This window comes from Protopterus annectens, chromosome 10.part0 (assembly GCF_019279795.1).
Source record: "Protopterus annectens isolate FY-2018-M chromosome 10.part0, PAN1.0, whole genome shotgun sequence".
NCBI lineage: Eukaryota > Metazoa > Chordata > Ceratodontiformes > Protopteridae > Protopterus > Protopterus annectens.
In genome coordinates, this window is record NC_056744.1 from 1804190056 (window position 1) to 1804204600 (window position 14545).

The 14545-nt window shown below is 39.0% G+C and overlaps 1 protein-coding gene across 3 annotated transcripts in view; it reads right to left on the reverse strand.

Moving 5' to 3' along the window:
- Positions 1–6774: 6774 nt before the first annotated feature.
- Positions 6775–14545, reverse strand: part of LOC122814047 (zinc-binding protein A33-like) — a 111052-nt gene continuing 103281 nt past the window's right edge. For 2 of the 3 annotated variants that reach the window (XM_044086650.1, XM_044086649.1), the window contains exons 2-3: positions 7122–7217; positions 6775–6977 (exon numbers count right to left, since the gene is read on the reverse strand). In XM_044086650.1, the coding sequence (XP_043942585.1) occupies positions 6933–6977; positions 7122–7217 (141 nt within the window). In that variant the 3' untranslated portion in view covers positions 6775–6932. Of the gene's footprint in view, positions 7036–7121; positions 7218–14545 lie in introns of all 3 variants that reach the window. The other variant, XM_044086651.1, reaches the window with a different exon arrangement.

Consider the following 14545-nt stretch of genomic DNA (forward strand, 5'->3'; position numbering starts at 1 on the left):
CTTCTGTCACTTTTCTCTCTAAGTAGTTTAGAAGAAAAAAGAAATCAAAACTAATCAATTAAGAACCATGTTGACTTAAATGGAATATTTTCAGTGATTTTTAAGTTCTTAAATGCATTCATCAGTTGTTGGTTTTGGATATTTGTGCAACATTTCATAGGTAGGTACTAGGCTATCGGCCCAAGGGCCTACATAAGCCTAGCCAGCAAGGTTCAATGGCTTACGCCACCCAAGAAAGTTATTTTCCTGTGCCACTGTTGAGCAGAGACACAGAAGTGATCCCCGGGGTGTATTTCCTATTTCCTATCCACTCATCAAGATTTTTCTTGAAGAGTGCTAATGAAGAACTTTGCTTGACATAGATGGGTAGCTTGTTCCAGAGTATAGGAAGTCTCTAGGACAGGAATCTATCCTTCCAGTGTGTCCTGTTTATTGTGGTGACAAGGTTTAGGTCCCTAGAGTGTGTAGCTCGGAGGGATTGGGATTTCTTTAGGTGTAGCATGTCCAACAGCTCTGGGTTTGACATAGCTTTATATGTTAGGCAGAGATCACCTCAGAGTAGGCAATATGCTATGGAGTAAAGCTGGAGTTTTTTGAGGCGGTCAGTGTAGGGCATTTGTTTGAGGCCAGTAATCCTCTTTGTGAGGTACTTCTGTGGCCTTTCCAGCTGCTGCAGATGTCTTGTGAGGTACATTCCAAAAGGGGCGTTGTACTCTATAATGGGTCTAATGAGTGTCGAGTAGAGGGGAACAATGACCTCTTTTTTCCTGGATGAGAACCCTTTTATGATGAGGTGTGAAACGTAGAAGGACTTCCTGACTACTGTGGCGATGTGACTATCAAAGGAGAGACTACTGTCCACCTGGGTCCCAATCTTATCACGCATTTGGTGTTAAGTAGATTGCTGCCTATGTGGTAGTTCATGGGTACAGAGTTTTTACCAAAGGGGATGGCACTGCACTTTTTGTCATTGAGCTTGAGGCCATGGCTCTGACACCAGGCATCAGTCTCAGTGAGGCCCTTCTGTAGGATGTCCACGTCATTTGGGGACTTGACTATGGCTCCTAGTTTGCAGTCATCTGCGAACTTTATTAGCCAGAGGCCTTCTGTGTTAGCCTGTACTTCATTGAAGTAGATACCAAACAGGAGAAGTCCTAGGATGGAACCCTATGGTACTCCACTTGTCACTGCTTTGAGATCAGATTTGGAGTCTGCAACTTTTACAGTGTGGGTTCTGTCAGTGAGCCAGTTGACAACCCATCTTGTGACATAGGGATTTATACCTAGTTTAGTGAGTTTAGCTATAATTCCAGAATGGGGGATGATGTCGAAAGGCTTGGCGAGGTCAAGATAGGCTGTGTGAACCACCTTACCCTCATCCACGGCTTTGGTGACTGCCTCAAAGAAGTCGATCAGGTTCAGGAGGCATGATCTGCGTTTCACAAACCTGAACTGGGTGGGATCCAGAGTTTGGAGGTTACCAATGTCTTTGTTTATGAGTTCCATGATGATACTTTGGTAATTGTGAAACTAACATTATGCAGTCTAGAATAATAGTAATTGGTAAAATTAACTTATTATATATCTCTGCGATATTTTAAAAAATGTGATCCAATAATCTTTGAATTGCTTATGGTAATTCTTTATTAACATAAATCACATCTTATAATCATAAGCTATGTTTTTTGTAATAAAGTATACCTTAAATGATAAATAGGTATATGTTATAATGAGCGTCTGTATGTTTAAATATGGATAGCTACTGTTTTAAAATGAATGTACTTTTGCAATCTCTTTGGAAGAGGTTGCACCTGCCTTCATAATAAATATTGCGTAATAAAATAATAATTATACTAATAGAAATATCTTTAATGATTACATTATATAGTTTTAGCAGTACAAAAAAATGTATTCACTAGCCACTGCACTGTCATTTTTTAAAGCTATTTGATATGCATTTTGTATCTGTATAATACACAAATCTTATAAATGAAGCATAAAACATGCATACAACCCATCTTCTATCACTTTCTGTTGTTGCAGGAAACAGGTTTACATAGCATGCTTTAATTTCAGATCCTGCAGTTGTTTCCTGTCTAAGAAATGTGTAACCATAACATTTAAACTGCGGGAACAGACATACACACACATATATATATATATATATATATATATATATATATATATATATATATATATACATACACATATACACATACACACACACACTGTACACCTCTTAAACACTTAAAAACACACATGCACACACGGGATATTGTAAGGACCAACATGCCTTGGAGGTCACACAACTATTTCAACTGATTTACATATTATTTTGAGAGTAAACACCTGCCATGTTATTTTCCAGTTATGTTACTTCAAATTAATGCCATGCCATCTAAACATGGAAATTAAGTACAGAGGTTTGTTCTGTTAATGCTGATTTTTGCTTCTGCTAGGACATCTTTAGCCTTCCTAGAAATACCATTATCTTGTTACACATCCTCGGCCAGTTATGTAATACCAGTTGATGTGATCACAGAATATTCCATTCCAGAATCAGTCATCTTGGACAAAAAAAAAATGACTTCACTTATAGCCAGTGGATGAAAACATTCACAGATATTCTGGCTAGCATTCTGTTTCCCCACAGAATGTATCTCAAGAGTTCTACAAAAACATTTTGTTAAATGATACATGAAATAATGGCCTGCCACATGTTCACTTATTTTGCAATGAGCCAGGCACTACTCCCTAACGTAGTGCATATAAGCAGCATTAAGTAAAAATGTTTCCTCCTCCATCTCTGTCCTCTGCCTTTTGTTTAATACAAACAACCATTGTTAACTGCAGTAGTATAGCATGCTTCCATATGGATTCAAAGTAACTCATCAAGTTGTCTTTATTCAACTTGTCAACCCAGCACCATGGTGAAGAGGGAAAACACCCTGAATGAGAGACAGACAACCCTCATTTGAATGGTGGCTCGAGCGCTGGAACAGCCAGGGAGATGAGGATGAGAAATGAGTGGCTACTGCTCACTCATCCCTGGGTGTGGAGACTATGGTGGTTTGTTTTGATTTTCAGCTGCTCTAGAGCTACGTGCAAAGGCTCAGTAGCATGGAAAATAGGAAGCAATTGTAAGACAAATGTGTGATGTGTCTACTGTGATAGTAGCCCTTGTCTGAACAGGCAAGGAAGTGCAACTGTACAGAGGGCAGGGTATTGCTGGTCACTAACTTCATCATGGGCATGGTTGGGGTTTACATACATAAAAATTGCTCACATTCAATCCGAATACAAACAGACACAAACTAGCCTCATGGCTGTCTGGATAAAGGATTCCTTTGGATGGCTCATGGTGAGAAATGGCCTGAGTCTCATTAGTAGAGGTTTGTGTTGGCAGGCATGGGGCAAAAAGCATAGACATTTACTGTATTTAATTAACTTGACTTCAGCTCAAACACAACAAAATTTTATTGTAGACTGGTAAACTCCTCTGCACACCCACACATCTCCATCTTTAAATGTAATAATTTATAGATTGTGCAAACCTGGATAAGGAACCCCCCCCTCCTTCCCCAGCACTTCCAGATCCAGATCTCTGTAATGTCAATATACACTATGTGATTAAGCAGGGATTTGGGTAAACATTGTAAACAAATACTGTTATGAGAAGCATTAGCTCACTATAAGTTATCCACCCCATTCTGCAGAGTCACAAATGGATAATACTTGGTTAATCTGCATTATATCTCAATTTTTTTATTGACAATTTATTACATGGTTAAATATGCGAGTTGCATTGTTTTATTTCTGATGCCTTTGGGTGAATACACATAGAGGATCACATAGCAGAGCATGATTATAAGTCTGAACAAGTCAATCAAGACTGGTGGTACTATAATAATGGAGATGGTCCTGCAAAATTGGAATTAAAAACTTAAGGAAAAATTGATCTGATGTATGATCAAATGAATGGGTAGCAGTGGAAACAACCTGAGTGAACCTGAATTTTTTCATAATGTGGAGGAATTCTTTGACAAAAGTCACTGACCTGTCATTGATCCATGAACTGAAGTCCCCAAAGATGAGCCATTGGGAGTATATCAACCCAGATGAGATGAGGAAGTCTGTAAACTTCTAAAGGAATGCCCCAACACTAGTGGATGGATCGTAGATGATGGCACAATTAGAGGTTGCTGGTGTCCAAATGAAAAACTAAAGTGTTGTGTTGCAATTGTCAACCTTGATGTGCTTCAACCCAGTGGCCAACTGATGGAAAATAATTCCACTACCAAAGCAATCAAGCCTCAGATGCTGTACAGCTAAGAAACTGGGAGATATTAAGGCAGCCAGGGTAGGGCCAACATTCCCATCTAACCAGGTCTTAGTGATAAAAGTCTCGTCTTCATCATGCAACAGGTAAGACAAGATAATAGTCTGTTTGCAAGCAGATCTGCTATTATATTACAACAACTAGCTAAAATCTGCAAGAAAGAAAGTCCCACATATCTATCCCTGATGGTTAAGGAGGATGCAATGAGTACCATATGCACCACGGTGCCATATGAGCCACATGTGGTTCTGTCCCATTAGGAGAGCAAAGATATACTAGTATAGGTCGAGTATCAGAGATCTGATGCACCTGACTCTTGCTGTGCATGCTGCCTGCTCTGTGTCTCTTTGAAATACCCAGGCTCTGCCAAGTTATTATAATGGGCCTCAGAAACTTCATCAGTAAAAGAAGGAAAATAATTAGTCTCTGTGATAAATGAACCCCCACAATGTAACAACATACAGTGGGACAAAATAAAACCCAGTACAATTCAAGTGCAAGAAATATTAAAACTTGATATAATCTATACGAATAGATCACTTTCTAAAACTTGACTATTAATTGAATTGTATTAACCATGACATGGTTGAAATCAAGCTAAAAACAATGGGATGTATACTAAGACAATCTAAATAAAATATGAATTAAAACTTGCAAAAAGCTAGAACTGGTCAAAATAAAATTTCTATAAAGTGTAACTGTTGAAAAAGTAACCAGTTAAGTAAAAGTTCAACAATTAAAAGCCAAATTTGCAAAATGCTAATATAGAAGAGAATATATAGTAACAGGTTAAAAAAATCTAACCAATAAACTATATATGTGTACAACGCAATGAACAAATGCCCAAAAAGTCCTATTTTACAGAATGTATGGTAAAATATGCATTAAAATTAGAGTCCAAGTACAGACCTGAACTGAAGAAGAGGATAAAAATAGCATTGCTGTCCCAGTAAGAAAAAAACTTGGTAATTAAGTCCATAATAATGAGTTCTAAATATTCTACAGAAACTTAAAAACTGGCATGTCTAATCTGTAACAGAGTAATTAGAATTGAAAAGCAAACCAAAACAAGCAATGTTAACATATTTAAGTATATAGTAGCAACAGACATATAGGAATACTCCAACAGTTGTTAAAGTCTAAGTCGCTTTAATGGGGCTTAAGGAAATCCAGGCAGCTAATTACACAAACATTTAAAAGGTAGAATGTGGAAGATGGAAGGAAAGGCCACTCCAAATGGCAGAAAAATGGCCAGGACAAACGTAACTAGGGCAGGCCAGTATCACACACCTCCAAGAATAAAAACCCCACAACACGTGCAATAGAGTTACAATAATAAGCTCAGTGCTTTGTAGTAACAGGACGTTATGATGATAAAGTGGGGCAGAGAAGCAGATCCCGGTCAGAGCTTGTGCGGTATAACTACACCAGAGAATATCCAGCTGATGGCTGTAGTCCTTCAACAATAAGATTTACCATATCTAGCAGCAGTGGCTTATTACAGGCAAAGGGACTATTCTTCACACATAAACAAGTACCGACAGCTTCAGCTGAAGCCCCCACACAAGATTAAAGACACACCTACCTCTCCCTTGTACGCTCGGCTCGTCCCAAGTCCAGATGGCTGCTGGAATTCAAATTCTGCACGCGAATGCAGAAGATGAAGACGTAAACCATCGGTCGCATCACACCATGTATGGAGAAGATGAAAACAGGTCGCAAGCACCTGTTCCATTTGTACGACTGGATGCATAGGGCGTTCTTAAAGAAGAACGCCCTTAAAATTTTTTTTTTTAAATTATATGTAAATTTAACTTCTTGCCCACCGATTCCAGGGGGGTGCAAGTGCACCCCCTTGCACCTGCCTGCAGGCGCCCTTGACTCCAGGCCCTCATTCTCATCTTCAAGGTCCTTGGACAGTATGTCTTTTTTTTACCCCCACTCAGCCTGTGGCACCTGTCTTTTAAACAATCCTGTGACCTGTGTAACTGGTGGCATAAGCAAACATCCTATCCCATGGAACCGTGTGGCAGATGGGTCCTCATATGTTTATATACATTCGTTACCATTCTTAATATATTATTTTAGATATTTTATTCTTGTGATTTTGAATCTAAATTATGTAACTACATCCATTTTCCTCGTAAAATATTTTTTGGAACTATTAGCTTCTGACATAAATAAATAAAATTGCTTATTTATTGGCATTTGTTTACATGGTTAGTCTGAATTTGCTTCAAAAGACCCTTTTCAGAGGAGGCCCAGGGAGAAAATTTCCAGAACAAAAAATACAATTTACAATTAATGATTGCATGTGTTAATAGTTATAAAACAATATAGAATCATGAAAGATAACAGTACAAAGTGTAAATGAAAGAAAAATGTATTATATAATGCTGTACAATGCAATTTTAAAGAAACAATGCCACACAATATAATTTTGTGATAATATCTTTTTAATTTAACAGGTTATTGTTGCTCTTCATTATTTTTAATATATTAAAAAGATGCTTATGGTGCATATTTTCTTTTACCGTCATCTGTTTCCTTTCAATTATATTTCAAATTCTTGGCCAGTGAAATGTCATTGGGTTCAGCTGCAGTCTGCAATATCCCAAGCAGGAAACTGGATAAAGCTCTACACCAAAATGTGAACAGTATTACATTATTAGAAAGAAAAATTATCATAAAATTACCTGAAACAGACAGAGAAATATTTTAGTAGCATATTTTGATGTCTTATTCTGACTACAGCTGTTGAGTTAATTGTTAATATACTCACTGAAATTTCAAACATCATCTGCTTTTGTTGGGAGTGAAGTTTGTAGAGCTCTTTAAGTCGTGATTCCAATGGAGTTAAGAGTTCTTTCAGTCTGTCCTGTGAAAATAAATACACCATCAGAAATTAGTTTTGAAATGAAGTAATATGTTCACATTCTGAGTATATCACATATTGATCATCACAATGTCTTTGTTTCTGAGTCATTGAATTGATAGTTTTATATTAGGATACAGACATGTTAAATATAAGAATAATTTACTATTAAAGTGTCACTGCATTAAGATGGCTGCTCCATTAAGTGTGATTAACCCTTTAACGATTGGTACTTAGTATAACAGGATGAATTTCCGAGTCACACCACTGTGGACAAAGTGTGGTCAGTCTGTATGAGCACTTTTGTTATTCAAAAAGACCTTTCTAAGCAGCACTGAGGTGACATAAACATATGTGGCCCTGTGTCAGCTGATGTAACAGTTAGCTTCTTATGATGTCACTGCTCAGTTTCTACCATTTTAGATGTGGCCACGATGACATCACCCAGCATGTAGGTGATGGCGCTAGTCAGGATCTGCTTAGTGAAATATGTAAAATACTGTACCTGGTCATGCATGCTGTTGGTTCATGCATGATAATCTGGCATCATTGTACTTTAATGACACCTGTCAATCATTACTACAGGGGGACCACTACAGCTCCTTTACCTCACTGGTTGAATAGATTTATTTGTCAGCTAACATGCTGCCAATGAGGGACGTTGTTTCATTCTATTACATGTTTCTGTGTAACTCGAGGTTATAACAGCAGCTCTTGTTTAAAATAAAAAAGTCTTTTGGCTTTTCCCGGTTAGGGGTTGGCATAGCAGAACTCTGGTCCGCTCATGATTGGCAGTGGATTTTTACGGTGCCAAGTTGCCAGCCTGACACCCAACCTTTAAAGGAGGCATGCCCATTCACGCTCACACCTACCTGCATGTGTTTAGCATCACTCGACCGCGGTGGGGATATGCAGACTCCACACAGAAGGCGCTCCAGCCGAGAATCGAATGGGAGAACCTCTTCCTGTGAGGTGACAATGCCAACCACTGCACCACCATGGCCATTCTAGCAGCTCTTATTTAAAATCATAGTCTGAAATTAAATACCAAAAAATGCATTATTTTATCCTTTGGGAAGTCATCTACCCAAGGGAACTACCACATTGACAATACTCCCCTAGCAGCTCTTGTTTAAAATCATGGTCTGAAATTAAATGCCAAAAAAATATATTATTTATTCCTTTGGGAAGTCATCTACCCAAAGGAATTACCACATTGACAATACTCCCCTAAGAGTTGACCCAGTTGTTCAGGACTTGGGAACATACGCAGATAGTGACCTAACTTTTGGCCAACTTGTGTCTGTTATTGTAAGAAAGTCTTTCTATATTGCACAGCTTATAAACAAAGGGATTGTGTCTAGATATAGGGATGTCATTGTCCCACTTCACTCAGTCCTCATTAGGCCAGTCATTGAATATAAAGTCCCTTTTGTCATATATCTGTCCAGACACATTTAACAACTGGAATGCCCACAGAGATGTTGTTGTTCTTCTTTCGGCTTTTCCCAGTTAGGGGTCACCACAGCAGAACTCCAGTCTGCTAATGATTGGCAGTAGATTTTTATGGTGCCGCGGTGCCAGCCCAACGCCCAACCTTCAAAGAAGGCACGCCCATTTATGCATGTCTTTCAGATGCCACTCGACCGCGGTGAGGACATGCAGACTCTACACAGAAGGCGGTCCAGCCGAGAATCGAATGAGAGAACCTCTTGCTGTGAGGCGACAATGCTACTGCTGCACTACCACGGCTTCTATGGACTGACATAAAGCCCTGTCACTGTGCTCTGTATCCTACAGACTGGTAAGAGATGACCTGTGTCTGGCATACAAGGTATCCTCTGAGCCATTACTGATGGATTTACTGCACATCAGCAAGTCAAATGACATCCAAAAGACTCAATCTAGGGATCAAGATCTCTTCTGTAACATCAACAGAACTGTTTGGAGGGACAGGTATATCTCACAGAGGATACTACTGCTGTGGGACAGACTTCCCCTCCACATAAAACAAAATTCATCTTTTTCCATTTTCAAACGCAACTTATATCTATGAATGGGAAACAGAAAATGTATCCCATGGCTATCCCCTGTACTACTAATGGACAGAGGCAGCTCCTGAATGCTTTATCCCATGCATGGGTCTGCTCAAATTATCTGTGATATGAACCTAGTTATTCTCATTAGGAGTAATATATAATTATTGACTGTGAAATGGGTAAGGTCATTCTATGACCTAAAGGACGGGTTATTTTAAGCAGGAAAAGGGAAATTGGCTAGGCTTAAAATGGCCCACAAGGGCAGCTAGCCTACTACTTAGCTGTGAATCTATAGCTCCAGGACTTTGCAGCAGGTAGAACATAAAAATATGAAACTGATATAATGCATACTACCTTAAAGTGAACATTGGATAAAATGCTACCCCCTGAAATAAATATTTACGTTTCAGCTTATTAATGCTGGTGTAATAGGTGCTATCAGTGCTCTGTGATTAAATAACATTACTTTTTCAACCAAGGTAAAATCAACCATATACTTCCATTAGTCGCATAATTATACCTCACAACAGTATTGTAGTCTAGAGTTAATAAGGGCATTTACTGTCATTCAGCCTCTGACTGCTGTCAACAGCTCCGTAGGCAAAACTTGCCTTTGTTTCTAAAGGATCTAAAGGTTGTGGGTTTTAGTCCCACACCAGGTGCTTGGATTTATTTCTGGTAGCAACACTGACACAGCAAGAAGAGGGTGGTGCCTTCTTGAGTTGCTATTCCAGATGTTAAATTGAGGTCCCATATGCCTTACAAAAAGAGTAGGGTAATATTTATTTAGTGTGGCACAAACACAAACAGTGCAAGTTGCATCTTCTTTACATTACAGCATTTTATCACAACTTATACAACACAGAGTCTCTAATATCATGTCATGACTAAACCAAACACACCACAAGAGGAACCACAGCCAGGATATGTGGAGCACTTTAGTATGTTTATTAAAAACTTCTGCAGAACAAAAAATGTGAAGCTTACAACAGATAAAAAAAAACCCTCCAGAGATCAAGTCACACCACTACTAATCACATCAAAAACTATAAAATATGTTACAGTGTATTACAATATGTACAAAAATAAAAAAGAATGGAACAGAATTACAGTTTGGCAGTCGTCATTTTCAGGATACACTTAATATTGATGGACTTATTTAATCCAGGTGCAATGTTTGCTTTCAAGTGTAATGGCCAACAGAGTTCTTTAATGTCCAAAAGTGTGTCCAAATCAACTCCCCAAGCATTGTTTTACCCGATCCCAAACAAGAAAGAAAGACTTCTCGACATTATTGCTAATTACAGGATGTTTAAAAAGAGCATTACTGCTTTCTTTATTCTTGACAGAGTGCGTATGTTCATACACCCTGAGCGCCAGCTTATGAGATATTTTACCAGCACAGAACTCCTTGCACCTGTCCCTGCAGGTGAGGTGCGCAACACATATATGAGTTGTAATCTGTTCTGGCCACCCATAACCTATCTAAAGTAGAAAGTGTAATGTATGGGTTGACAATTATGTATCCCACACGTCTTATGAATCCCATGAGCATACGTTATTTTAACTTTGCAAGTATCTTAGGTTGTTTTTGAGTTAGTATTTTTCTTGCACACAACTCTAGGGTTATCCCTTAAGGATATTCCAGTTGCTACTGACAATTTGCTTAATGGCCACAATGTGAACAGTGAAATAGAGTGCCAGTGCCCTATAGAAAACTGAGCCTGCAGAACAATTCCTGCCCCATTTGACAATGGGGGCACACTCATCTTTGCTAACCACCTCAATATCTTTAAAGATGTTACCCCTTTTTGACTACTGTACCCTGTTGCTATAAACATATATTTTAGTACTCTTTGTTTGTATGAGTATCATTCACCTGTAGACGTCATTCTAGAAATCTGGACAGCCTGTCCCTTAATGACACTAACCTTAATGAAGTTAACGTGACTACAGGATACAGGTATATGCATGCTACTGAAAGTGGGTTTTCTATTAACATTCGAGCTTATGGTACCATCCATGGCATCTACATTTAAGATGGTATCCAAGAAATTAATGATTGTTTTCAGACCAGCTGGCCATAAGGAAAAGAAAACTGGTAGTTATTAACACAATTAATACTATACAGGTACTCCCTCACCATTTTAATACCCACATCCTGTGGTATCACTCCATTAAGGTCCTTAACATCAAGGGTGGCTAACAAAATTCCATTGCCAAAATCTACATTCCTAGTAAGCTCCAAAAAGTGCCGGAAATCTCTCACATGACCTACTATTCTGCACTAACCAAAACAAAATATTATCCATTAATCCAGTTAAAGGTTTGGTTTTAGCACATAAGGTTGGAATTCTAAAACAAAAAGAGTGGGAATCAGTGATGGTTTTATGCATTTTTTGAATTCCAAAAATGTTGAAAATTTTAGGGAATTCCAAATACTTAAAATGTGAAATCAGTGTGTATTAATTCCAGCAAGGTTGAATCTGTGTATCTATAGACCTTATTGATATCCGAAGGTGTACTGTTTCATAAGAGTTCTGATCACTTAACATTTCCTCAACTTTGCAAATGTGAGTGTTCGTATTCACTAGTACCCACCCTGCTTTCATGATCCTGATGTCCTTGTTGTGACCTACAAGTTTCTGTTTGTTACTGAGTCTGACAAACGTTTTACTTGTGGGTTTTCTAATAAAGCTTTGATATTGTTCTCTCAGCCTGATTCAAATACTTCTACAGTCTGTTGTAATGAGGGGTTAAAGGAACTGGCACACTTAAATCGACAACAATCGGTTATACTCCCAGCGAAATCAGTCAACACCTGGAGCAGATTTAAATTCCAAAAATACTGTTTCAATTTCATCCAAAACGTGCACTCAAATTAGTAATCTCAAAAACAGAAGGGCAAGAACTAAAAGGATAATACTTCATAATATTACACAATTGGTAACTTCTATAAATTTTTATTTAAATGCAAAGAATTAGTGCTTTGGCAGACTGCCTTTCAAGGTTCTAAAATACATACAAATTCTCCTGTTTATAAAGGAGTAAAAGGAAACACAAAGTCAATGGGAGAGCACTGCAAGTTAATAAATCAACATGAATTACTTCTTTAAAGATGCAATTCCAGAGAACTTGTAGACTAAATAATTAATAATTTATTATTAAGACCTTCAGGAGTAAGAGTATTATACGAGAAAATGTATCATGCCTCTTTTCTCAGAAGAATCTCAGATATGGTGAGAGATAAATCTTGATTTTCATAGTAATACATAATTAAATAAAGTGACCTTTGTTACATCCAGACTGACGTTTAGGGTATCTGAATCCACGTTGTTTAAAGACAATTTGTGCAAATACAAGAATAAGAACTGTATGGTTATATTGCAAGTTGCATATTTGGATCAGACTATGAATTAACCAAATTTATTTGGACATTCACCATGAGAGAAGCTTACCATGCCTATCTCTCAGCTGTACAGATTTTCACAGAATGTCCAGATTTTTGCCTAATATTTTTGGTCTGTTTTTCATAAAATTGTGATTTTCTGACAAATTAGTGGCAAATCATTACATACTGAAGTTTGAAAATAATGACAGACAGTTGAGTTTTAGACTTCATACCCTTCAGAAAATTCATGCTAATAGGTTCATAGGTAGGTACTAGGCTATCTGCCTGAGGGCATTTATAAGCCTAGCCAGAGTGTCGGCTTTTGCCGCCCCATTGATTAATTAACTGATCCTCTGTCAAGCAGAGCCAATTAAGTGATCCCAGGCATGTATTTTCTGTTACCCATCCACTCGTCAATGTTTCTCTTAAAGAGTGTTAGTGAGGGGCTCTGCCTGATGTAATTTGGAATTTTGTTCCAAAGCATGGGGAGTCTCTGTGACAGGAATCTATCCCTCCAGCATGTTCTATTTATTGTTGTGGCAAGGTTTAGCTCACTAGAGCATGTGGCTCGCAGTGACTTGGATTTCTTTAGGTGGAGCATGCCCATCAATTCTGAGTTCGACATGGTTTTGTAATTCAGGCAGAGATCACCTCTGAGTAAGCGATATGCCACTGAGTAGAGACGGAGTTTTTTCAGAAGGGCTGCATTGGACATATGTTTGAGACCAGTAATCCTCTTGGTGAGGTACTTTTGTGGTCTTTCCAGCTGTTGGAAGTGCCTTGTGAGGTACATCCCAAATGGGGCATTGTACTCTATAATGGGTCTAATGAGTGATGAGTAGAGGGGCACTATGACCTCTTTATTTCTAGATGCGAACCCTTTAGTAATTAGATGGGCCACATAGAAGGATTTCCTAATTACTTTGGCATTATGATTGTCAAAGGAGAGATTACTATCTACCTGGGTCCCCAGATCTCTTATTACCTCTTCTGTATTAAGGGGGCTGCCACCTATGTGGTAATTCGTGGGTGTTTTGTTTTTCCCAAATGGGATGACTATGCATTTTTTGACAATTGGCTTGAGGCCATGACTTTGACACCAGGTGTCTATCTCAGTAAGGCCCTTTTGGAGGATGTCCGTGTCAGCCGGAGAGTCAATTATGGCTCCCAGTTTGCAGCCATCAGCGAACTTGGTTAGCCATAGTCCTCCTGTGTTTACCTGTACTTCTGAAAAGTATATGCCGAACAGTAGGGGTCCCAGGACCGAGACTTGTGGGACACCACTTGTGACTGGTTTAGAGTCAGAGCTGGAGCCCGCTATTCTTACTGTGTGAGTCCTGTCTGTAAGCCAGTTGGCAACCCATCTTGTGACGTAGGGGTTTATGTTCAGGCTGGTGAGTTTTTCTGTAATACCCAAGTGGGGAATGGTGTTGAAAGCCTTGGCAAGGTCAAGGTAGGCTGTGTGAACCACCTTTCCTCGTCTATGGCCTTGGTGACTGTCTCAAAGAAGTCAACCAGGTTTAGTAGGCATGATCTGCCCTTAACAAAGCCGATCTGAGATGGGTCAAGTGTTTGGAGGTTCCCAATGTCTTTGTTATTGAGTTCCATGATGATGCGCTCCATAGCCTTGCAGACCAGGCTAGTCAGGCTTATGGGGCAATAGTTACCAGGGTCATTTGTGGCCGCTCCTTTGTGGAGAGGAATAACCATTGCTGTGTGCCATTCTATGGGCATGTAGCCTGTGGAGAGGCTGAGGTGGAACAGCGTATTTAGGTGGGGGGGTTAGTTCATTCTGTAGTTCGTGCAAGACGCAGTCTGGGACACCATCTGGTCCCACTGATGCTGTGTTTTTGGCTTTTGAAAGGGCTGTTTTCACCTGTGCGTCTGTGATTTTTGCGACA